Here is a 23,611-nt window from a genome sequence, read left to right as displayed (position 1 = left end):
TTAGTTAATGATTTGGAGCACTGGCAAAATTGAGCAGTTGTTTTTGGTAAAATTCTAAGAGTTTAGAAAGAATGTCCCAGAAGAGCAACAAAGAACAAAACTGTAACAATTATTATATAGGCTACGGTGTGTTAGGTGAGTCTACGCCAGTGAAATAATGATTTCTAAACATTGTAACAATCTAGGCAGAAATCTGGAAAAATGCTCAAAAAATACATTGGGACCTACCAGTCCATGGGTTTCCTCTGCATTGTACATCTTGAAGTACCTGTTGCACTTTCCAGAAAATGAAGCAAAACTATCACACGCTCAAGCATCAGCGAGGCCAACATGACTATTTTAACAGTACAGCATTCCTTTTCAAAACATATTTGCTGTGTCAGTTAGTTTAAACTGTGAATTTAAATTGGTCTCCGATTCTCCAGGTACCTGGATTATCCCAGCACCACACACCTGTGACAGTTTCTCACTGCAATCCCCATGCTCCCTCCAACACACTATGCACTCCCCAAAACAAAAAGGATAAAATAAATTAAAAATAATTACCAAATTTTTGAAGTAAAACTTCACCATACAACTACAAAAAAGAACATTGAAGCCATATTTGAATTAATGGCTAAAAATGACTCACATCAAGAAGCGTATGGAGATGCTGATCCTGGAAAACACTGTGCAAAAAATCCAGGTCCTTTTCGCTGCAGTCTGTTAGCGCATGGATTTCCTCCAAACTGTCCAGAACCTGTGAAACAGCCCCTACAGGTACAAACAAACCACAACTCTAAGCTTTTGTAATGATGGATACTGATATTGTTCATTTACCACGTCAGATGAAAATGATAGGAATGGTCAAACTGGTGATAGTAAAGCCTAAAAACCAAGAAGTGACATGACAAAATGGTTACCATCATTGATATGTTTTATCACTTTCCAGGCATGGTACTGTATAGGTGAGTAAAATTAACTGAAAATAAACCCTCATCAATGCAAAACATTTTGTGACATGCAACTGGTGAAAAACAATATGTTTCCGAAAGAATTTTAAAAAATTCCAGTTTTGTATCCTTTTTAAAATGAGCAATTATTTAATGACATCTATCCTGCTCTCCATAAAATTACAAACTGACTGAAATTTAGAACTAGAAAATTCCAACAAGGATGTGACAATTTCTCTATATTCTTTATATTTCTCCATATTTTCTCTGAAACCATAAGGAATCTGTTTTGCTTTCATCTTGAGCAGCAACATTACAGTGAATTACATAAAAGACGTTATAATTTGAAGCAGGAGTTGTGAAGGAGAACAAAGAATAACAAGAATTTATAACTATTGTGTCGCTCAATAAATTATACAGTCACTGTGGATTTATGAAGGGGAAATGGTGTTTCACAAACTTATTTGAGTCTCTTGTGGAGGTTACAAGTAGAATTGATGAGGGAGAAGGATTGGATGGATTTAATTGGACTTGTTGAAAGCTATTGACTAAGTCCAACCCCGTGCCTGTGTGAAAAGTCAAAGTACACAGGATTGGTGGTACATTGGCAAGGACTGAGAATTGTTTAGCAGTCAAGAAACAGAGCGTAGGAATAAAAGGGTCCTTTCTTGAAATGGAAAGCAGTGACAAGTGGGGTACCAAAGGGATCAGACTGGGCTTTAACTATTTTCAATATATATCAAATATTTGGATGAAGGAATCAAATGTAATATTTCCAAGTTTACTGACAACATAAAACTAAGTGAGATTGAGAACGTTGAGGAGAACGTCAAGTAGTTTAATTGTGACGTTGTCTACACTGGTTGGAAAAACAAGGACAGATATTACTTAAACAGTGGTTATATGGAAAATAATGATGTAAGGAATCTGGGTGGCTTTGTATGTCAGTCTCTGAAAGAAAGCATGCAGATTAGGAAGGCAAATGGTACGGTGGCCTTCACTGGAACAGGATCACAGTACAGAAGAAAACAGGTTGGACTGCTACTCCACAGGGCCTTGGTGAGACTTCACCCGCACTACTATGCACAATTTTGGTCCCCTTTCTCAAGGAAAGATATACTTGCCAGAGCAAAGGTTCAATGGATGGATTCCAGACATAGCAGGTTTGTTGACTAAAGTCAGAAGTCACATGACACCAGGTTAGTCCATCAGTTTTACTTGAAATCACAAGCTTTCGAAGGATTGCCCCTTCATCAGGCGAAGATGCATGAAGAAAGGTTGGGTATCCTGGGCCTGTATTCAGTGAGGTTTAGAAGAATGAGGGGAATCTCATTCAAACATTGAATTCTGACAGGGCTTGGCACACTGGGCACAGAGGTGATGTTTCCCCTGACAGGGGAATCCAAAACAAGGGGTCATGGTCTTGGGATACAAGGTAAGCGATATTGGATGAGACGAGGACAAATGTTTCCATTCTGAGTGTGTAAATCCATGGAATACACTGCCATAAAAAGCTGTGAGGGCCAGATCATTCAAGTATATTTAAGGAAGAAACAGATGTCTAAGGGCTAACTGTGTCAACGAGTATGGAGGAAAAACAGGGGTATGGTGTTGAAATAGATGATCACCCATGATCATGTTGAATAATGGAGCAATTCTATGGGTTAACCGTTTCACTCCTATTCCTTTCTCTATGTTTGTACAGAATAAGGCCGAAAAATACTGAGAAACAGTTAAAAGAGCTCAAAATCAATCACAGGAAAGCACTATTGAGAAGCCAATAAAACATGACTTTTCTAAAAAGTTCAATCTTTGCCCAAGCTTAAAGTGGGAACTCAATTTGATTTTACCCCTTCAGAGAGGAATTCTGATGTCAAAATATATTGTCATTTCTTCACTGCTTCTGAGTCAAAATTTTGGAACTCCATTCCTAACAGTTCTGTGGATATATTTACATCTGAAGGACTGCAGAGACTGAAGAAAGCAACTCACCATTAACTTTGAGGGTAAAAGGAATGGGCAATAAATGCTGTCCCAGCCAATGATGCTCACATTCCATGAATAAATTTAAAAAAACAGAGTCTTGTTTGAGTTAACAGAACTCTGCTACCCAATGTACCCAAGTATTAAATCTTACATCTTCTTTGTCACACTGAGGCTGTAACTATATACAAGATTGCACAGATCCAAAAACTGATTTTAAGATGATATAACGTAATTGTAACTAGTTGAAGTGCCCTGTCATTACCTTTTTGACAAATTAGTTATGAAGAAAACATTACTAAACTTTAACCTCAAAAATTGTGGTGGATATAATGTTTCATTTGATTTTTGGGGATTCTGTGCTCAACAATGAGGGTTGCCAGCTCTAAGAATATTTTTTCCCTCCATTTTGTTTACCCAATGGCAATAAGCATTCCCAGGTTAACTGAAGTAGAACATAGAACATAGAACATTACAGCACAGTACAGGTCCTTTGGCCCTCGATGTTGTGCCGACCTGTCATACCGATCTCAAGCCCATCTAACCTACACTATTCCACGTACGTCCATATGCTTATCCAATGACGACTTAAATATACCTAAAGTTGGCAAATCTACTACTGTTGCAGGCAAAGCGTTCCATTCCCTTACTACTCTCTGAGTAAAGAAACTACCTCAGACATCTGTCCTATATCTTTCACTCCTCAATTTAAAGCTATGCCTCCTCGTGCTCACCATCACCATGCTAGGAAAAAGGCTCTCCCTATCCACCCTATTTAACCCTCTGATTATTTTATATGTTTCAATTAAGTCACCTCTCAACCTTCTTCTGTCTAACGAAAACAGCCTCAAGTCCCTCAGCCTTTCCTCATAAGACCTTCCCTCCTTACCAGGCAACATCCTTGTAAATCTCCTCTGCACCCTTTCCAAAGCTTCCACATCCTTCTTGTAATGCGGTGACCAGAACTGTACACAATACTCCAAGTGCGGCCGCACCAGAGTTTTGTACAGCTTCACCATAACCTCTTGGTTCCGGAATTCGATCCCTCTATTAATAAAAGCTAAAACACTGCATGCCTTCTTAACAGCCCTGTCAACCTGGGTGGCAACTTTCAAGGATCTGTGTACATGGACACCGAGATCTCTCTGCTCATCTACACTACTAAGAATCTTACCATTAGCCCAGTACTTTGCCCTTCCGGTTACTCCTACCAAAATGCATCACCTCACACTTGTCTGCATTAAACTCCATTTGCCACCTCTCAGCCCAGCTCTGCAGCTTATCTATGTCTCTGCAACCTACAGCATCCTTCGTCACTATCCACAACTCCACCGATCTTAGTGTCGTCTGCAAATTTACTAACCCATCCTTCTACGCCCTCATCCAGGTCATTTATAAAAATGACAAACAGCAGTGGACCCAACACCGACCCTTGCGGTACACCACTAGTAACTGGTCTCCAGGATGAACATTTCCCATCAACTACCACCCTCTGTCTTCTTTCAGCAAGCCAATTTCCGATCCAAACTGCTATATCTCCCACAATTCCATTCCTCTGCATTTTGTATAATAGCCTATTGTGGGGAAACTTATCGAACGTCTTGCTGAAATCCATATACGCCACATCAACTGGTTTACTCTCATCTACCTGTTTGGTCAACAGTGAGGTTTATTTCAGTTCTGCTCTGACAATGAGTTTTAATCTAACTGTTGATCCATGTTTATTAATTTGGTATTCTATAAAACCTTATCAACATCAATTGGATTAATTATTACAAGTAATGCTTTAACATTTTCAGTTGAAATGAAAAATGATTCAAAATTTATAACTAAAAATACTCAGAGCGTTTCTCCCTTATAAACTCTGAAACTTCATTAAATTCTCTCTCTTAAAAATCATCAGTAGGAACTCAGGGCTTCTCCTATTCCACTGATGTAACATATAGAATAGGGGTATTACTGAACTTCAGTTGGAGTTATGGCAAAAGGACTGGGACAAGCTCTGAGGAAATGCTTTTCCTTTAGTCTTTAATTCATTCACAGGATGAGGGCATTAGTGGCCAGGCTGCATTTATTGTCCACACTTGAGGGCAGTTAAGAGTCAACTACATTGCTGAGAGTCTGGAGTCACATATATGCCATACTGGGTGAGGATGGCGGTTTCCTTCTCTAAGGGACATTAGTGAACCAGATGGTTCCCCCCCCCACCCCCAGCAATTGGCAATGGATTCATGGTCATTATTAGATCTTAATTCCAGATATTTATTGAATTCAAATTCCACCATCTGCCATGGTGGGGTTTGAACACAGGTCCCCGGAACATTACCTGAGTCTCTGGATTAACAGTCCAGGGATAATACCACTAGGCCATTCCTACTTCTCCACCCCCCCACACCCCCCACCAACCCCATTTCCCATTACGATAAAATAATCTCTGAACTCCTGAACCCTTGATGAAAGACATCAAATGTTGAATAGTGTTGTCATCTTCCTTCTGCCTGTTTGTGCAGCTGTTTGATCACTGCTCTTCCATTTTGACTTTATGCTTAACTTTATCATTATCTGCATGTGCTTGAGGGCTGAATTAATTTTGTAGCCCTAAAAGGAACCCAACTCTAACCGTACAACCAATGCTCTGCCTAACACTATTATCTTATTCTACATCACTGTACTTTGGTCATTTTTTCTGATTGACAGTATTTTGGTCAGTCTTGCTCTATCTAATATTCAATAAATTAAAGCTATTGGTTTATCAAGCTTTGTTCACAAAGGGAGACTTACGGAATTCAATTTACCCGAGGACAACACAATGGATCCTTCTAAAGGTGGGCGAATTCAAAGCTTTGAGAAAAATAAGATTGGAAGGCCTCCCTGGATTCTAGCATAATAGACAATAGGTGCAGGAGTAGGCCATTCGGCCCTTCGAGCCAGCACCACCATTCATTATGATCATGGCTGATCATCCACAATCAGTATCCTGTACAATCAGTATCCTGTTCCTGCCTTATCCCCATAACCCTTGATTCCACTATCTTTAAGAGCTCTATCCATCTCTTTCTTGAAAATATCCAGAGAGTTGGCCTCCACTGCCTTCTGGGGCAGAGCATTCCATATATCCACCACTCTCTGGGTGAAGAAGTTTTTCTTCAACTCTGTTCTAAATGGCCTACCCCTTATTGTTAAACTGTGTCCTCTGGTCCTAGACTCACCCGTCAGTGGAAACATGCTTCCTGCCTCCACAGTGTCCAATCCCTTAATAATCTTATATGTCTCAATCAGATCCCCTCTCATCCTTCTAAACTCAAGAGTATACAAGCCCAGTTGCTCCAATCTTTCAACATATGATAGTCCTGCCATTCTGGGAATTGACCTCATGAACGTACGCTGCACTCCCTCAATAGCAAGAATGTCCTTCCTCAAATTTGGAGACCAAAACTGCACACAATACTCCAGGCGCGGTCTCACCAGGGCACTGTACAGCTGCAGAAGGACCTCTTTGCTCCTATACTCAATTCCTCTTGCTATGAAAGCCAGCATTCGTACTTTGTGGAAAATTGGTTCATCAAGAATTAAACTCTCAGCCACCATAAATTCTGATAAAAGTAAATGACTGCCCATGTCGGAAAGCTGAAACAAACAGAAAATGCTGGAGAAACTCGGAGGTCTGACAGCATTTGCAGAGCGATAAACGGAGTTCAAATTTCGAGCTGGGTATCACTCTTCTCTTCAGAACTTTATCTCTCTACTGATGCTGCCAGGCCTGCTGAATTTCCCTAGAACTTTGTGCTTGCATCTTAAATTCTTATCTAAGACAGGCTACGATACACATTTTAAACAGAACTCCCAAGGTAGATTCACAGACATTCTGAGAGAGCATTTTTAATGAGTGTGTTTGAGGAAAATGGCTTTCAGGGATGACACAGTTCTGCCAAAGAGGTCAGGCAATCTGTTGTAACTGCAAAACTAGTGAGGAAAAGGAAACTTTTCTTTCTCTTTCTCTCTCAAAACCTGCTACGCCTATTGAGTCCACAGAGAAGCAGCATATATACTCAAACACAGAAACCATTGTAACTGATGAATTCTGATTTCACGTTTTCAACTTTCACTTTAGAAAGAGAGACTGCAATGACGTATCAGATCTGCAAAGACTGATGTTTCTTTCATTTTTTCAGTATCTTTTGACTATTTATATTTTAGCCACTAATATCACTTTTGTACTTAGTAACTCTTAGCAATAAGTTGTGTGATAAATTAACTTATGATATTGTTCGAGATTAAAGCTTTGCTGTTTTTTTAAAAATGGGAATACTTGGAAAAGTAAAACGTGGGCTAAGTAAGTTCTATAAATTTGTACTTCTCAGACCACTGTGGACACACCTAGTGTAACTGTGACAAATGATATATATTATACACACATATGAAAGTTCATGATTTTTGCCTCAACTTTCAAGACTGTTGTTTTCTTCTGCCTTAAAATATTCTCCCCTAATATATTTATCCTTCCAAACAATAGCCCGATCTTCAACCTCAACTGTCATGCTAAAGTTCTTGGATTTGTCACAACCTGATTGACTTTCCATATATTCTCTTCAAATTCCATCTTGCCACTGTCTGCTTGGTACTGTGTCAAGATCATCAATGATATCCTTTATAACTGTGGTGTACTGTGACTTTGCTGCAATACCTAACACAGCTGACTGTTCTTTCTTTCCCTCTCTCTCTTTCCTTGATTTTGTTTACATTTGAGACATCACTCTTGCTTTCCACTTTTACTTTGTCTAATACAGTAAACTCAATTACAGTGGCTTCTCATCTCAACTTCACATTTCACATTGTATGTCAATGCAGACTAGTGAGAGGCACGTAGTCAGTAATGTGTGAGCACTGATAATAGCCAGACTTCCTTTGGTGCCATCATTCTCTGCTCCTTGAACAATGCTGTGTAATGAAAACTGCTATACCATGTTGTAGATGAACAAGAACTTCCTTCAACTCAAATCAAATCAAATCAATGAGGCGGTTTGGATTCTTTCTGGAATTCCACATCTTAGCACTGACTTCCTCATTCTCTTGGATGTTGAATTTAACAATCTTACTTGACTGAACATAGTTTCAAGGCTCACATCCTTTTGATCAGGAGGATTGCCTACTTTCACGTCTGTTAGATTACCAGTATCCACATCTATCTGACCCTCAAGGTTGCTGAAACATTTATCAGGGCACGTTTTATAAAATAGTTGCAGTGAAGCTTAGACTGCAACATTATTAACATGCCACCACATGTAATTTTCCAATAAATTCACAGGCAGTTAAATGTGTAAATCAGGAGGATGCTATGTGAGGAGATGCTCTATTTTTCACCAAGCGACTCACTATTGAAATACATGGAAAGGTATGAAGTAGTTACAATTACTTGATACAGTAACACAAAACTCACCAAAATACACTAGGCCTCCTCCATTCTAGTTCTAGCATCCTTTGAATGATAATAATTAAGACGTACTGTGGCAATGAGCCTCTCTGGCATAGAAAATTAACTGAGTTAATTTTGAGATATGTGAGTCTCTTTCTCTCAAATTTGAATTAATGTTGGTGTTCAAGGAAGGTGCTGCAGAGGTTTGGACCACAAGCTGATCACAGTAGCTTAATTTAATGGCTGAAAAGTCCTTTTGCTCTGTTACCTCTAGGTTGATTGAGATCCATTGAAGGTTGACCAATTTCAAAATAAAGTCCTCATCAAATGTTTCTAATTCTGAGACTTCACTTCGGCCTGTCATAAATTTACATATCTCTCACTTTTCTAATTAACTTTCTTCCTTTCAATTAACTTTAAGCTACAGAACATTCAGCCCTTTAAGTTCCATTCTCTTAAACACAAACTTTTGCCATGCCTTCGAAACCCTCCTCAAAATATACTACTCTTCTTATCCTCTAGTTATTTCATTAATATGTCTTATTTATCATCCTGCAACATTCAGAAATGTTTTATGATGTTAAATAGACTACTGCATATAATGTAAAGGCATTGTGATTGGATAAAATGTACTAATCCCTCTATTTTAAAGATATAGGGCCAAATCTTTCAGTCTTTGGATCATTGAGGATTCCTTGGATTCTGCAGAAGTCCTGAAATGCAGACTTAGTGGAATGTGTGGGAAATTTTAATATCTGATGAGCAATTCCACTCTTTCCCAGTACCCTCTGTGAAAGTCTTCACTCACTGCAGACAGATCTGTTGTACTTACCTGAATAGTTAATGAGTAATTGCTAGACAAATGAAAACCTAGTCTAATGTATAATTAACTCCACAACTACCACCATGAACATCCCCATTCTTAACCCGACAAAACCTTTAACACCTGTTTAGCCTCCTGACTCGATCACAGCCTCCCAACCAAACTACCTGACCGACCCCAACCAGACCTGATGACACCTCTCCACCCTGGTCCCAGACCGGGACATATCTGGTCACACCCCACCTGGTCAGACACAGTCACACTCCTCCTGGCCAGATGCAGCAGCATCCCACCTGGCCAGCTCTGACTAACAACCACGCCCACCCTCCCCACTACCTGCTTTAAGCTAGTGTCTAAAAAAAGGGCACATCTTGCCATTCTACGCTGTTGTGGTGGAATTATTCGATGGATATTGCATAGTTTTGGAATTGCTGAACTTCGAAGGTCTAAGAAGAAATGTGAAGCAGAACTAAACTATGGGAATTAACAAGTGTAACAGCAATTCAACAATCATTGTTGCTGCTCAGAAGATCTGGGCTGTTAGCTCAAAGATGTTTTATTTTATCAGTGATAATAAAGTGTGAAGGTGGATGAACACAGCAGGCCAAGCAGCATCTCAGGAGCACAAAAGCTGACGTTTCGGGCCTAGACCCCTCATCACATCCAGCTTCACACTTTGTTATCTTGGATTCTCCAGCATCTGCAGTTCCCATTATCACTGATACAATTTTATTTTATCAATTGTCAGTTTAAATTATATTCTGAACTCCTTAGTGGAAGATCAAGAAACGGATGGCTTTTTGATGGAAATGAATCCTGAAGAGGACAAATGCTTAATAACACTTGGAAAACAATTTTTGCACCACAAAAACTAACGAAATTAGTTAACAGCAGGGAATAAAGTGTATTATTCATGCTTTAACACTTACTTCTTGACACATGTGGATTCATTAAAATCTCTTTCATCCCTACAAAGAAAATCCTCTGATTAGGTTGAATTTGGCATTTTTATGAATCATTTATCACATATGACACAATGGAACTAATGGAAACAGATGGTTCACAGGTGATTCGCACTATTTATGAATAAACAAAATTTAGAAGGCTATTCAGCTGTCAAGCCTCACCTTCCACAGATCATGTACCACATTCCCCATCACAGACTATCACCTACATCAACTTCATCTATCCAGGTGCTTTAATTTGACAGTCTAATTCCCCAAATCCAAATGAAAACTAACCCACCTCTGCAAATCTGTCTTTACAATTCTCAGAATAATCTCTGATCAATCATGTCAAAAGCTGCAAGATATGTTTTTGAAGACCAGTACTCAAAATGGCACAACATTCTAAACGCAGGCACTTCTCCTTCCTCCCTAGTTATTTAATGGAAGCTAACAACTGATTTTGGATAGTCTAGTTGTGAGGTGTGTTTAGTTAACTATGCATTATTGAAAGTGTTGATGATTTTTTAAAAAATAAACAAAAATCCTGCCCCTTTCAGTTGCTATTCTTTAACTGCACAAATTTGTAGTTTTCTATTTAGTCTATCAATGGTTATTTATAATTGCAGTAATAGCTGAATGTTAATTCCTCAGAATAAGGGAAAGGTAATAGAATTCAATTTAGGGAATTACCTATAATTAGGTTTTAGCACAACTATTTAATTGGCTAGCAGCATTAAAATGATTAAATTAATAAGTCTAAACTTATTAAATGCAAGGCACCCAGATCAAGAGGAAAATCACTTCTAATCTCTGCCATGCTCAAGTAATTGGAATATATTATTTTTCTTTTGCTGCTGTTCTGTATCCAAGCTGGTTAATTCAATTTCCATTCTCATCTTCAGTCCTGTGCTGTTCTGTCATGGTCTCCATTTCCTGTCTCCAACAGCTTTTCAGGTGCTTTGCCATTTTAACCCTTCCCTCCCTCTCTTTCAGGCACTATGGCAAAAAAAAACAGCATTAGCAACTGTGGAGTTCCATACATACTGACTGTGGTTCACTCCCCGGGTGACCAAACCAGATAGCCCTAGATGAAAAGTGCCCAGATCCCTGACTGGTGGCTGTAATTTCCCTGACTGTGTTAACTCAACCCCATTGTCTCCCGACTTGTCACCTACAGAGCCTGACTGTTACCCACTCCTTGGAATGCAAAAGCATGGGTCCCCTCTCTGAGTCGAGTTCTACCAGACATCTAACTGTGGCTAATCTACTGGATTGGTATCAGAAGCTGCCCATGGCTCACTGTGCTGAGACTCACTACGTAGCTTCAGAATCATCAGTTTGTGGGCTTTAGCCGCCTGCTCCTCCCCATGTACACGCAATTCCTCTACATGTTCATGGCCCTAGGATTCCTTGCTTCGTCCTGGAAAGAAGGCCTGAACTGAAACATCATCCTTCTGGCTGAGCTCATTCCCACTAAGAACAACTTCTCCTTTAATGCCTCTCACCTTCAGATTAAAAGTGTGGCCATGGGTAACCACATGGGCTCTGGTTATGCCTGTCTCTTGCTGTGGCACACAGAATATTCCTTGGTTTAATCCTACTTGGATCTCTCCTCACAACTCTTCTTCTGGTACACTGATGACACAAATTGGCACTGCTTCCCTTTCTCAACCTGAACTGAGAAAATTTATTAGTTTAACTTTCAATTTCCACCCCGCTCTCACCTTCACCTGGTCTGTTCTGGCTCATCCCTTCCCTTTCTCAACATCTTTGTTTCCATTTCTGATGGCTGGTGTGCATGCATTTTATGTATGCTTGATCACAGGCTTTGTATGCTTTGTTCTAGTTTTCTCTTTTAATAACTGTAGGACTCAACCATTTTAAATACAACACATCTGCTTCTGTTTGGAGATTGGTTGAAAAAAGAGACTACGTGAATCAGAGGATATGAAAGAGAAGATCAAAGTACCTGGTCACTAGATCAGAAGTGGTCAAAGCAGAGTTGTTTACTATCGAGATTACTGTTTTTGGGCTTTGGTCAATCTGGTCAATGCAGAAGCAGAGGGAAGACATTGTAGGCAGCAGAGATTCACTGACAGCAGTTGCTAGACAGTAAGGGTGAGAGAAGTCCTGAGGAGCTGGGAAGATGGCAGAAAGTCACTGGGTCTGGGTTAAACAGGGATTGGCAGCCCACAATTGGTCTTTGCTTGGTGCAGCTGAAAACATTGAAGCTCAGCAGTCTTGATGGGTGTTGTAAAGACAGGCTGTTCTCTTCCCAGAGACCAGTCAGAGGGGGCCAGCATGTCTGATCCTACCAGCCTGGTCTGGGGGCACTATCTACAGTCCAAAGGAATGACCACTAATGCCTTAAGAAGGTCACTAAGTGCTGAACCTTTCTCTCTGCTTCCTTACACTCACTACCTACTTGCTACTGGATCCACCTCCCACCAAGTTATGCCTGCTGCTCTCATTATTGCTTGCAGCATCATCTTATGATGCTGGAGGTAGGATATTAGAATGGATAGTGGATTAGCTAACTAACAGAAGTCGAAGAGTTAGGTTAAAGGGGCCATTTTCAGGATGGCAATCAGTAACCATGTGTGCCCCAGAGGTCAGTGCTGGGCCATGATGGAAGTGAATGTATTATAACCAAGTTTGCAGATGACAGCAAATAGGTGGGAAGGCATGCAAGGAGGAGACACAAACAGTCCACAGAGGGTCATAGACAGGTTGAGGGAGTAAAAATTTGGCAGATGGAATATAATTTGGGAAAATGTGAGGTTGTGCATTTTGGCAGGAAGAAATCAGGAACAAAATGCTATTAAAATGGGAAAAGGCTACAGAAAGCTACAGCACAGACAAATTTAGGAATCCTGGCATGGAAAGCTAACATACCAGTTCAGCAGGTGAAAAGGAAAGCAACCCGAACTGTATAAGCCTGCACTTGCCCAACGTTCCACCCCACTCTGGCATACGAGGTGGCCATGCCAAGTGTGCTCACAAATTGTCTACTCCCTTGAACCAGGAGTTATCTTGACCATGGATAAAATCGCCTACCGCAGACTTCCTTCCCATTCATGCTTTACCGCATGCCCCCTTGTAAATATGGTTTCTTCCCTTTCACAACTGTCATCCTCCTCTCTTCCCAGCATTTAGATTCCAGTCTTGAAGATTATCTTGCTGCATCTCCTTTCAGTACCAGCAGCCACCTTTACATCACACTCCTCTATTCCCTTTCCTCTCAGTTTCTACAGACAGATCTTATATATACTGACTGTGGTCCACTTCCTTGGATGAATAAAGCGGATAGCACCGAATGAGAAAGGCCCAGATCCCTAACTGCATTAAGCCACCCACCACTATATTCCTCTCACCCTCCTTCTGAGCTGGCTGACTGGCCACTTGGGAGCTGCAGGATTGATTGTTATCCACTCTGTGGAATACAAAAGCACAGGCCTCCTAACTGGACACCTTACCGTGGCTAATCCCCTGGACTGGTATTGTAGGCTGTTTATGACTTACTGTCCAGACACCCTCTGACTTACATGTGCCTCGCTGGACCTCAATGAATTCTATTTCTCTAAAACTTTGAGACATAGCTGCCTGCTTGCTACACAGAGTAATACAGCATGGAAGGCCCTTTGGCCCAACTGACCATGGTGCCCACTCAGCTAGGTCCAACTGGCCACACGTGGTCCATATCCCTCTAAGCCCTTCCCATCCATGTACCTATCCAAATGTTTTTTTTAAATGTTGTTAGTGTACCTACCTCAATCACTATCTCTAGTAGCTCATTCCATATCCACACACCACTCTTTGAATGAAGATCCTTCTTAAATCTTTCCCCCTCAACTTAAACCTATGCCTCTAGTTTTCAATTCCCCATCCCTGGGAAAAGTCTATATGCATTCATCCTATCTATGCCCCTTATGATTTTATACACCTCAAAAAGTTCACCTCTCATTCTTCTAAGCTCCTCGGAATAAAGTCCTATCCTGGCCAACATCTCCCTATAACTCTTCACAGTTATCAGTATTTGAATTGTATTTGCCAATCCTCAGCCCATGTTCCCATCTGACCAAGATACCTCTAATTTCTGACAACCTTCCTCACTATCAACGATATCTCCTAATTCTGTATCATCCGCAAACTTAATAATTATGCCTTAAATATTCACATCCACATCATTTGTAAAAATAACAAATTACAAAGGTCCCAGCATGACTCCTGTGGCACACCATGAGTCACAGACCTCCAGTCAGAGAAACAACCTTCAACCATCATCCATGGCTTCCTACCATTGAGCCAGTTTTGAATCCAATTAGCTACCTCTCCCTGGATTCTGTGCGACCTAACCTTCCTGACTAGCTTGCCATGCAGGACCTTATCAAAGGCTTCACCAAAGTCAACATAGACAACATCTGCTGCCCTACCCTCATAGTTGCCTCTTCGAAAATTCTAAAAGATTTGTCAGACGTGACCTCCTGTGCACAAAATCCATGCTGAGTATCCCTTATCAAACCTTGACTATCCAAATCTTGGTTGATCCTTTACCTCAGGATCCTTTCCGATAACTTACTTACCACCGAACTCAGGCTCAGTGACCTGTAGTTCCCTGGCTTGTCTTTGCTTAAAAAATGGAACAACATTAGCCACCCTCCAAGTCTTTCAGAACTTCACCAGTAGCTAAAAATGAAGCAAAAATCTCTGGAAGGGTCTCTGCAATTTCTTCCCTAGCCTTCAAAATGTCCAAGGATGGGCTTGATTAGGCCCAGGTGATCAAAGACTGCAAACACCTCCTCGCTGGTAATATGTATGTGGTCCAAAACATCCCCAGTTTGTTTCCCTTATTTCCTTAGGATCCATGATTCTCTCTTCAGTAACCATGGCAGAGAAATATTCATTAAAAATCTCCCCCAACTCCCGTGGCTCCACACGTAAATGGCAATGCTGATCTTTAAAGGGACCTGTTCTCTCCCTAGCCACCCTTTTACTCTTAATATGGCTATAAATCCTCTTGGGATTATCTTTAACCTTATCTGCCAAATCCATCTCATCCCCTCTTCTTGCCTTTCTGATCTTCCTCTTAAGTGTACTCCCATAATTTTTATAATCATCTAGGGATTCACTTGAACCTGATAACTTAAACCCAATGTATACTTTCTTCTTTTTCCTGAGCCTTAATATCCCTCACCAGCCAGGGATCCCCAAACCTGCCAGTTTTTCCCTTCACCCTATCAGGGACATACTGTCTCTCTACACATCTGCTCCTCTATTACCCGCTGGCTATTTGGGACACTATATTTCAGCCCTAACTGAGTGACCATCCTCTTCTCGTTTCTAGGTTCTAACCACATGACCTCATTTGATGACCCCCTGAAGAATACCCTTTCTCAGCACTGTTATGTGCTCCCTTATTAAATGGTCAACGCCCGCTTCTCGCTTAACCACATCTCAACACCAGGTTCTCTCTGACCTGTTGTACAGTCGTGATGACTGTGGTGACGTTGCCCAGTGTTCCATTGTGATTACTGCCAGCTGCCCTCTCATTCTCATGAAATGTGTTTGCTTCCTAAATTATTGACATATGCTGCAGGTAGGAGATTGTTGTATTATACTGTCACACACCAAGATGTATGCCCCTAGATTAAGGGCAGATGACCAGCAAGGTAAGACTGCACTAGTTGGCAAGACAACACAAAGCTTAGATGTTGAAAGCATGCATGAGGGAAGCTAAGTTAGCAAGTGCTAAGACAGCAAGTAGCACAAAGATACCGCTTGGTCCAATCTGAGAGATGCCCTTGCTGCAACTTTTCAAGATAACAAAGTATGAAGCTGGATGAGCACAGCAGGCCAAGCAGCATCTCAGGAGCACAAAAGCTGACGTTTTGGGCCTAGACCCTTCAGAGAGGAGTTTGTTTGGAATTATGGTGTTGAAGGCAGAGTTGTAATCGGTAAGTAGGAACTTGATGTAAGTTTTAGATTCTTTATTGAAACTTACATTGATGGCCTCTAATTATGCTCCTCTCCACAAGTAAAAACATTCTCTTTGTAGCAATTCTATCAAAACTTTATTAGGTCACCCCTCAGAACCTTTTCTTCTTGATACAAATATCCAGACGTAAATACTCCCATGGTACCTAATACAGAAAAGCTGATCTCCTTCTTTGCATTTCTCACATTCATATTCCCCAGACACCACCTTACCACTGTTTCTGCTAAGCTACACGTATGGTATCCTGGGAAATTCCATGCAGGCTCTGTTCCATACAAATACTGTGTGTGTGGTCAACTACCCTTTTTATTTGTTGATTAACACATACTGAGTTAAAACAGACTTTCAGTTTTGCTGATCAGGGATGCATTGTGAAGCAGATCTGTGGCAAAGCTGAGGGACTGGAGGACCATTTTAAGGATATTCATCCATGTCCTAATTGGGAAAGCCGTTTGGTCAATAGTTGCAGCGACAGTAATTGAAGAATTTAAATGAACAATGACTGTGGCAACAGAATAACTGAAAGCGACAGAACATAAACACAGCTTCTTGATTCCATGTACATCGGGTTTGAATTATGAAACTGTCGCTGTGCTGTGATTTGATCTAGTATGTGCGGAAGGCAGAAATCAATCAAGAGTGCAAAGAGATCTGCCAGGAGCAAACCCAAAAATGAGATGCCAATTTCATGAAGCATAACACAGGTTTACATGCACGTTAAGCAGCAGAAACAGCATGTAATTGAGAGAGCTAAGCAATTTTACAGCCAAGAGATGATTTCAAAACTCTCCAAACCAGATACATTCAATATAATAAAAAAGTGTGAAGCTGGATGAACACAGCAGGACAAGCAGCATCTCAGGAGCACAAAAGCTGATGTTTCGGGCCTAGACCCTTCATCAGAGAGGGGGATGGGGTGAGGGTTCTGGAATAAATAGGGAGAGAGGGGGAGGCGGACCGAAGATGGAGAGTTCACTTGGGCCATCTCCAACACATCCCTCACCTTCCTGGACCTCTCAGTCTCCATCTCAGGCAACCAGCTTGTAACTGATGTCCATTTCAAGCCCACCGACTCCCACAGCTACCTAGAATACACCTACTCTCACCCACCGTCCTGCAAAAATTCCATTCCCTATTCCCAATTCCTCTGCCGCATCTGCTCCCAGGATGAGGCATTCCAGTCCCGCACATCCCAGATGTCCACGTTCTTCAAAGGACCGCAACCTTCCCCCCACAGTGGTCGAGAATGCCCTTGACCGCGTCTCCCGCAACACATCCCTCACACCCCGCCCCCGCCACAACCACCCAGAGAACCCCCTCGTTCTCACACATCACCCCACCAACCTCCGGATACAACGCATCATTCTCTGACACTTCCGCCATCTACAATCCAACCCCACCACCCAAGACATTTTTCCATCCCCACCCTTGCCTGCTTTCCGGAGAGACCACTCTCTCCGTCTCCCCTTGTTCGCTCCACACAGCCCTCCAACCCCACCATGCCCAGCATCCTCCCCTGCAACCACAGGAAATGCTACACTTGTCCCCACCCTCCTCCCTCACCCTCATCCCAGGCCCCAAGATGACTTTCCACATTAAGCAGAGGTTCACCTGCACATCTGCCAATGTGGTATACTGCATCCACTGTACCCAGTGCAGCTTCCTCCACATTGGGGAAACCAAGCGGAGGCGTGGGGACCGCTTTGCAGAACACCTCCGCTCGGTTCGCAATAAACAACTGCACCTCCCAGTCGCAAACCATTTCAACTCCTCCTCCCATTCTTTAGATGACATGTCCATCATGGGCCTCCTGCAGTGCCACAATGACGCCACCCGAAGGTTGCAGGAACAGCAACTCATATTCCGCTTGGGAACCTTGCAGCCCAATGGTATCAATGTGGACTTCACCAGCTTCAAAATCTCCCCTTCTCCCCCACCGCATCCCAAAACCAGCCCAGTTCGTCCCCTCACCCCACTGCACCACACAACCAGCCCAGCTCTTCCCCTCCACCCACTGCATCCCAAAACCAGTCCAACCTGTCTCTGCCTCCCTAACCTGTTCTTCCTCTCACCTATCCCTTCCTCCCACCCCAAGCCGCACCTCCATCTCCTACCTACCAACCTCATCCCACCTCCTTGACCTGTCCGTCTTCCCTGGACTGACCTATCCCCTCCCTACCTCCCCACCTATACTCTCCTCTCCACCTATCTTCTTTTCTCTCCATCTTCGGTCCGCCTCCCCCTCTCTCCCTATTTATTCCAGAACCCTCTCCCCATCCCCCTCTCTGAAGGAGGGTCTAGGCCCAAAACGTCAGCTTTTGTGCTCCTGAGATGCTGCTTGGCCTGCTGTGTTCATCCAGCTTCACACTATTATCTTGGATTCTCCAGCATCTGCAGTTCCCATTGTCTCGGATACATTCAATCATTGTTTATGGGAATATTCTAATTCTCAGTGGTAGGTGCCCAGCACAACTGAGAAAACAAGGCTGAAACATTTACAATCATCTTCAAGCATTATCCAGCTCAACTTCTTTCTGCGATCCTAAGCATTTGTGATGACTGCCTTCAGGTAATTTACTCGTTGCGACAGAAACCTTTGAGGACAGAGAATCTCCTGCAAGTGACAGCTTTCCAGCTGATTTGTATTCAGCTGTGAGACTTGATTAGCCAGGTGATTCACCCTGATTACACATATGCTGCACCAATTATGAATATCTCCAACGGTCTTGCACTCCCCAGGGCTACCATGCCTATATGCAGGATTGTAGTATGCACACCTACCTCATTAGTCAGGACTAGGAAAAGGTCTTTTGTGGATTAACACATACTAAGTTTCAGTTTTGCTGATCAGACATGCATTGTGAAGCAGATCTGTGGTAAAATTCGGGGACAAGAGGTCCACATGAAGGATATTACATACCTACAGGAAGGACATTGTGATCAGAGATAATGGGAATTGCAGGTGCTGGAGAATCCAAGAAAACAAAGTGTGAAGCTGGATGAACACAGCAAGCCACGCAGCATCTTAGGAGCACAAAAGCTGACGTTTTGGGCCTAAACCCTTCATCAGAGAAGGGGATGGGGAGAGGGTTCTGAAATAAATAGGGAGGGGAGGGGGGAGGCGGACCGAAGATGGATAGAGGAGAAGATAGGTGGAGAGGAGAGTATAGTTGGGAGGTAGGGAGGGGATAGGTCAGTCCGGGGAGGTCGGACAGGTCAAGGAGGCGGGTTGAGGTTAGTAGGTAGGAAACAGAGGTGCGGCTTGAGGTGGGAGGAGGGGATAAGTGAGAGGAAGAACAGGTTAGGGAGGTGGGGACGAGCTGGGCTGGTTTTGGGATGCAGTGGAGGGAGGGGATGAGCTGGGCCGGTTTTGGGATGCAGTGGGGGAAGGCGAGATTTTGAAGCTTGTGAAGCCCACATTGATACCATTGGGCTGCAGGGTTCCCAAGTGGAATATGAGTTGCTGTTCCTGCAACCTTCGAGCAGCATCATTATGGCATTGCACTCACCCCCATCCCAGGCCCACACCACCTGGCACCTTGCCCTGCAGCCGCAGGAAGTGCTACACTTTCCCCTCACACCACCTCCCTCACCCCCATCCTAGGCCCCAAGATGACTTTCCATATCAAGCAGATGTTCACCTGCACATCTGTCAATGTGGTATACTGTACCCGTTGTGGCCTCCTCTACAGTGGGGAAACCAAGCGGAGGCTTGGGGACCGCTTTGTAGAACACCTCCGCTCGGTTCGCAATAAACAACTGTGCCTCGCAGTCGCGAACCATTTCAACTCCCCCTCCCATTCTTTAGATGACATGTCCATCATGGGCCTCCTGCAGTGCCACAACGATGCCACCCGAAGGTTGCAGGAACAGCAACTCATATTCCGCTTGGGAACCCTACAGCCCAACGGTATCAATATGGGCTTCACAAGCTTCAAAATCTCCCCTTCCCCCACTGCATCCCAAAACCAGCCCAGCTCGTCCCCGCCTCCCTAACCTGTTCTTCCTCTCACCTATCCCCTCCTCCCACCTCAAGCCGCACCTCTATTTCCAACCTACTAACCTCATCCCGCCTCCTTGACCTGTCCGTCCTCCCCGGACTGACCTATCCCCTCCCTACTTCCCCAACTATACTCTCCTCTCCACCTATCTTCTCCTCTATCCATTTTCAGTCAGCCTCCCCTTCTCTCCCTATTTATTTCAGAACCCTCTCCCCATCCCCCTCTCTGAAGGGTCTCGGCCCGAAACGTCAGCTTTTGTACTCCTAAGATGCTGCTTGCCTTGCTGTGTTCATCCAGCTCCACATTTTGTTGTACAGGAGGGACATGCTTTGCAAAATGGGCTTTGTGGAGGGGATCCGTAATTTGATTCAACTGTTGTACACCAACATGGGTAGTGCAGTGTCAATCAACAGATGGGAAACAGAAACATTCCCGATCAGATCTGGAGTCAGGTAAGGCTGTCCACTCTCAGTCTTGTTTTTGCGTTGTACAGAACCTTTTGCCAAGTCCATGAAGAAAGAGGTAAACCTGAGGGATGACTATTCCAAGCAGGAGAGGTCTGCAGGTCAAAGTTTCCCTGCAATGGATGATGTTGCCATTTTCTGCTTGGATCTCCTGTCAGTGTGTAGACTCTTGAGCACCTGCAACCAGTTTGAACTGGCCTCAGGAACAAAAGCACTTCAAGCAACAAGGTCATGCTCTTTGGGACCTAGGCTGACTGATCCTTTGTGCCTTTCAGCATCAGGACAAATTATCTGAAGGTGTTAGGAATATAGTGTGGATGGGATGGGGCATTCACAAAAACTTGGAAGGAGCACATTGCCATGGTGAGGCAGAAACTGTGCTTATGGGAGCACTGCTCTCTATTTTGGGTAAAAACCTCGTAAATCAGGTCTGAGGATCTATTGGTGTTGCACATGATGTGGGTCTGGCCCTTTCCTTGAACACGTACCTCAGCAGTCACCTGAATCATCTTCCAATTCACCTGGAGGTCAAAGATTTACCAAGTCTGCAGGAATGCCATTTACAAAGCTCTGGTTGAGATAAGAGAAGGACATACACTCTGCAGTCATCCTGATGGACACATTTATGTGTCCATTTATGTGTGGCTTCATCAAGCTGTGTGTACACAGTGTCAGTAAGCAAACGCCAAGTGTCACCACATACTGAGGTTCTATCTGTGCCGGGTGTTGGGAAGGATGGGTCTGGCCTTGGTGCTACAGAATGTTCCAAGTAGTTAGACCATCCCGTACCACCCATCCTTTGTGCAAAAGTTTGCAAAGAAAAATACCCTTGACAAACAAATCCATCAGAAAGTGGTCAGTACATGGCATCTTTGAGGCCCTGCAAGAAAAGTAGAGGGGATACTGCTACATGGCTGTCATTTGTTAGAATGCCTCGTCACCAGAACTTTCTAAAAACTACCAAGGCATCACTTGGCTGACAAGGGCACAGCCGGTCAGATTCTTCAAGCACGTCTACTCTCTGTGCACCAATGCATGCTGCCCTGAAAATAGCTCTGCTGGCGAAGAGACTGTCACTCATTCTTCTGGAAGGTGTGTTTGCAAAGAAGGTCTGAAGAGAGATGTGGTGACTCTTGTCAAGGTTCTTGACACAAGCCCATGACACAGAGCTCTGTGCTCCATGGGCTGTACCATGGGAAGCACACTGAGACAAACATCGACTGCACCTGGAGAATCATCAGTTTGGTGAAAGACACTCTTTCATCTGCCTGCAACTTATTGGTCCTCCAGTGTAAAGAGTTGGACTTCAATCGAGTGTTGCAGCCTGGCATATTCCATTGCCCAGGCTACATACTCGGAGACACACTAAAGCTTGGGTCAGCTGCCATTAAGGTGCAGTAGGGAAAAGACCACAGTTTAAAGGTCTTCCCAACAAAGTGTAACGAGAGTCCATTCAGTTGTCATACCCTCTTTGTGCCTCAAAATGAAAAAAATATAGTTTCCTGCACAAGTAGAAAATATTTTTTGCAATTGTACAGAGTCTGAGAAATTTCAAAATTCCAACATTTTCCTTGTTTCTTTTTCTTTACAAAGTCTGTACAGGTATCCTTTAGAGCCTTTATGTACTTATAATTTATTCATTAAAATTATTTATAATTTGAAATTAACAAAAAAACAAGAAAACAGCTGAATACATTGCATATAACAAAGATCTGGCCCTGATAACATCGGTAGTACTGAAGACTGTGTTCTAGAAATAGCTGGGACCAAACTTAGGAATTTCTGGCATCCTCCTGGCAATGTGAATAACCATCCAGATATGTTCTAGGCATGAAAAGTCAGACAATAAATTAATCTGGCCATTTATTACGCATCAGCGAAGTAATGGAAGACCTTGTTGACGCTGCTATCAAAAAACACTTAAATAACTTGCTTACCAATGCTCAGTTTAGCTTCTGCAAGTATCATTCAGCTCCAGAACTCTTTACAGTTTTGGTCCAAACATGGACAAAAGGCCTGAATTCAAGAAACAGCATTTGACTGAGTGTAGGTTCAAACATCCTGAGCAAAACTGCAAGAACCAGGTGGAATAAGTTTTAATGGTTAAAATGATACCCAGCATGAAGGAAAGTGGCTATAATTGTTGGAGGTGAATGATCACTGTCCCAGGACATCAATGCAGACAGTGTCCTCCGTCCAACCATCTGCAGTTGCTTCATGAATTATCTCCGCTCTATTATAAAGATCTGAGTTGATGTTTGTGGTTGATTGCATTGTTTGGTTCCATTCGTAACTCTTCAGATAATGAAGCATCCTGCTTCATACAGGCTTAGTTGATAAATTCCAAGTAACATTCATGCTACACTAATGCCAGGCAAAGACCGTATCAGAGGAAAAATGTAACTCCCTCATTCACATACAAAAACATTATTATTGCATATCCAATCACTAACATTCTACAGTACCACTGACCGGAAACTTGTAATTGTATTTAAGTGGCTGGTCTAATTATCAGAACAAGTCAGAGTTTGAGAATTCATTCCCCTCCACTACAGCACATTGTTGCAAAGTTGGGTAGAATACTTGTGGATTGGGAGGCGGGAAGTTAGAATTTGGTGTTTGTAAAATGCTGGCAGGAAAAGCACTTTGTGGTCCCTTTAAAAGATGATGTACTTTTTCTATGCTCAGAGATTTAAAATGGATGTCTGTGAGCAGCAAGCTAAAAGTTTGCAAGTATACAGACAGCACCCAAATTGAAACATTTGTATTGATAGGCCATACAGTTAGCAGGTTAAGCAGCAACTTTTACCAACACAACAAGTTTGAATTTAGCCAATCATTCTAAACCAGACACTTAGATACCAAAACCTAATTCAATTTAAAATCTGATGGGACATTGGTCATCAAGGGTATAAAAGTAGGGGGCCATCGGACAAAGCTCTGGAGAGCTAACTGCCATTCACGAAAGCCAAGGGCTGTTGGCTCTAAAAACAGAATTGCTATTTCTCACAGGCTCCTCTACGTCTTAGAGAAAGCAGCATTTAAATAACCAC

At 42.7% G+C, this 23,611-nt stretch overlaps 1 protein-coding gene across 15 annotated transcripts in view; it reads right to left on the bottom strand.

Moving 5' to 3' along the window:
* The window catches only part of caska (calcium/calmodulin-dependent serine protein kinase a), a 408,353-nt gene that overhangs the window by 136,417 nt on the left and 248,325 nt on the right, over positions 1 to 23,611 (bottom strand). For 11 of the 15 annotated variants that reach the window (XM_048541485.2, XM_048541489.2, XM_048541496.2 and 8 more), the window contains one exon: positions 632 to 753. In XM_048541485.2, coding sequence (XP_048397442.1) covers positions 632 to 753 — 122 coding nt within the window. Of the gene's footprint in view, positions 1 to 631; positions 754 to 10,080; positions 10,120 to 23,611 lie in introns of all 15 variants that reach the window. The other 4 variants (XM_059650307.1, XM_059650309.1, XM_059650310.1 and 1 more) reach the window with 1 other exon arrangement.

This window comes from Stegostoma tigrinum, chromosome 12 (genome assembly GCF_030684315.1).
Source record: "Stegostoma tigrinum isolate sSteTig4 chromosome 12, sSteTig4.hap1, whole genome shotgun sequence".
NCBI classification, from domain to species: domain Eukaryota; kingdom Metazoa; phylum Chordata; class Chondrichthyes; order Orectolobiformes; family Stegostomatidae; genus Stegostoma; species Stegostoma tigrinum.
This window is presented reverse-complemented; position numbering and strand designations above follow the sequence as displayed.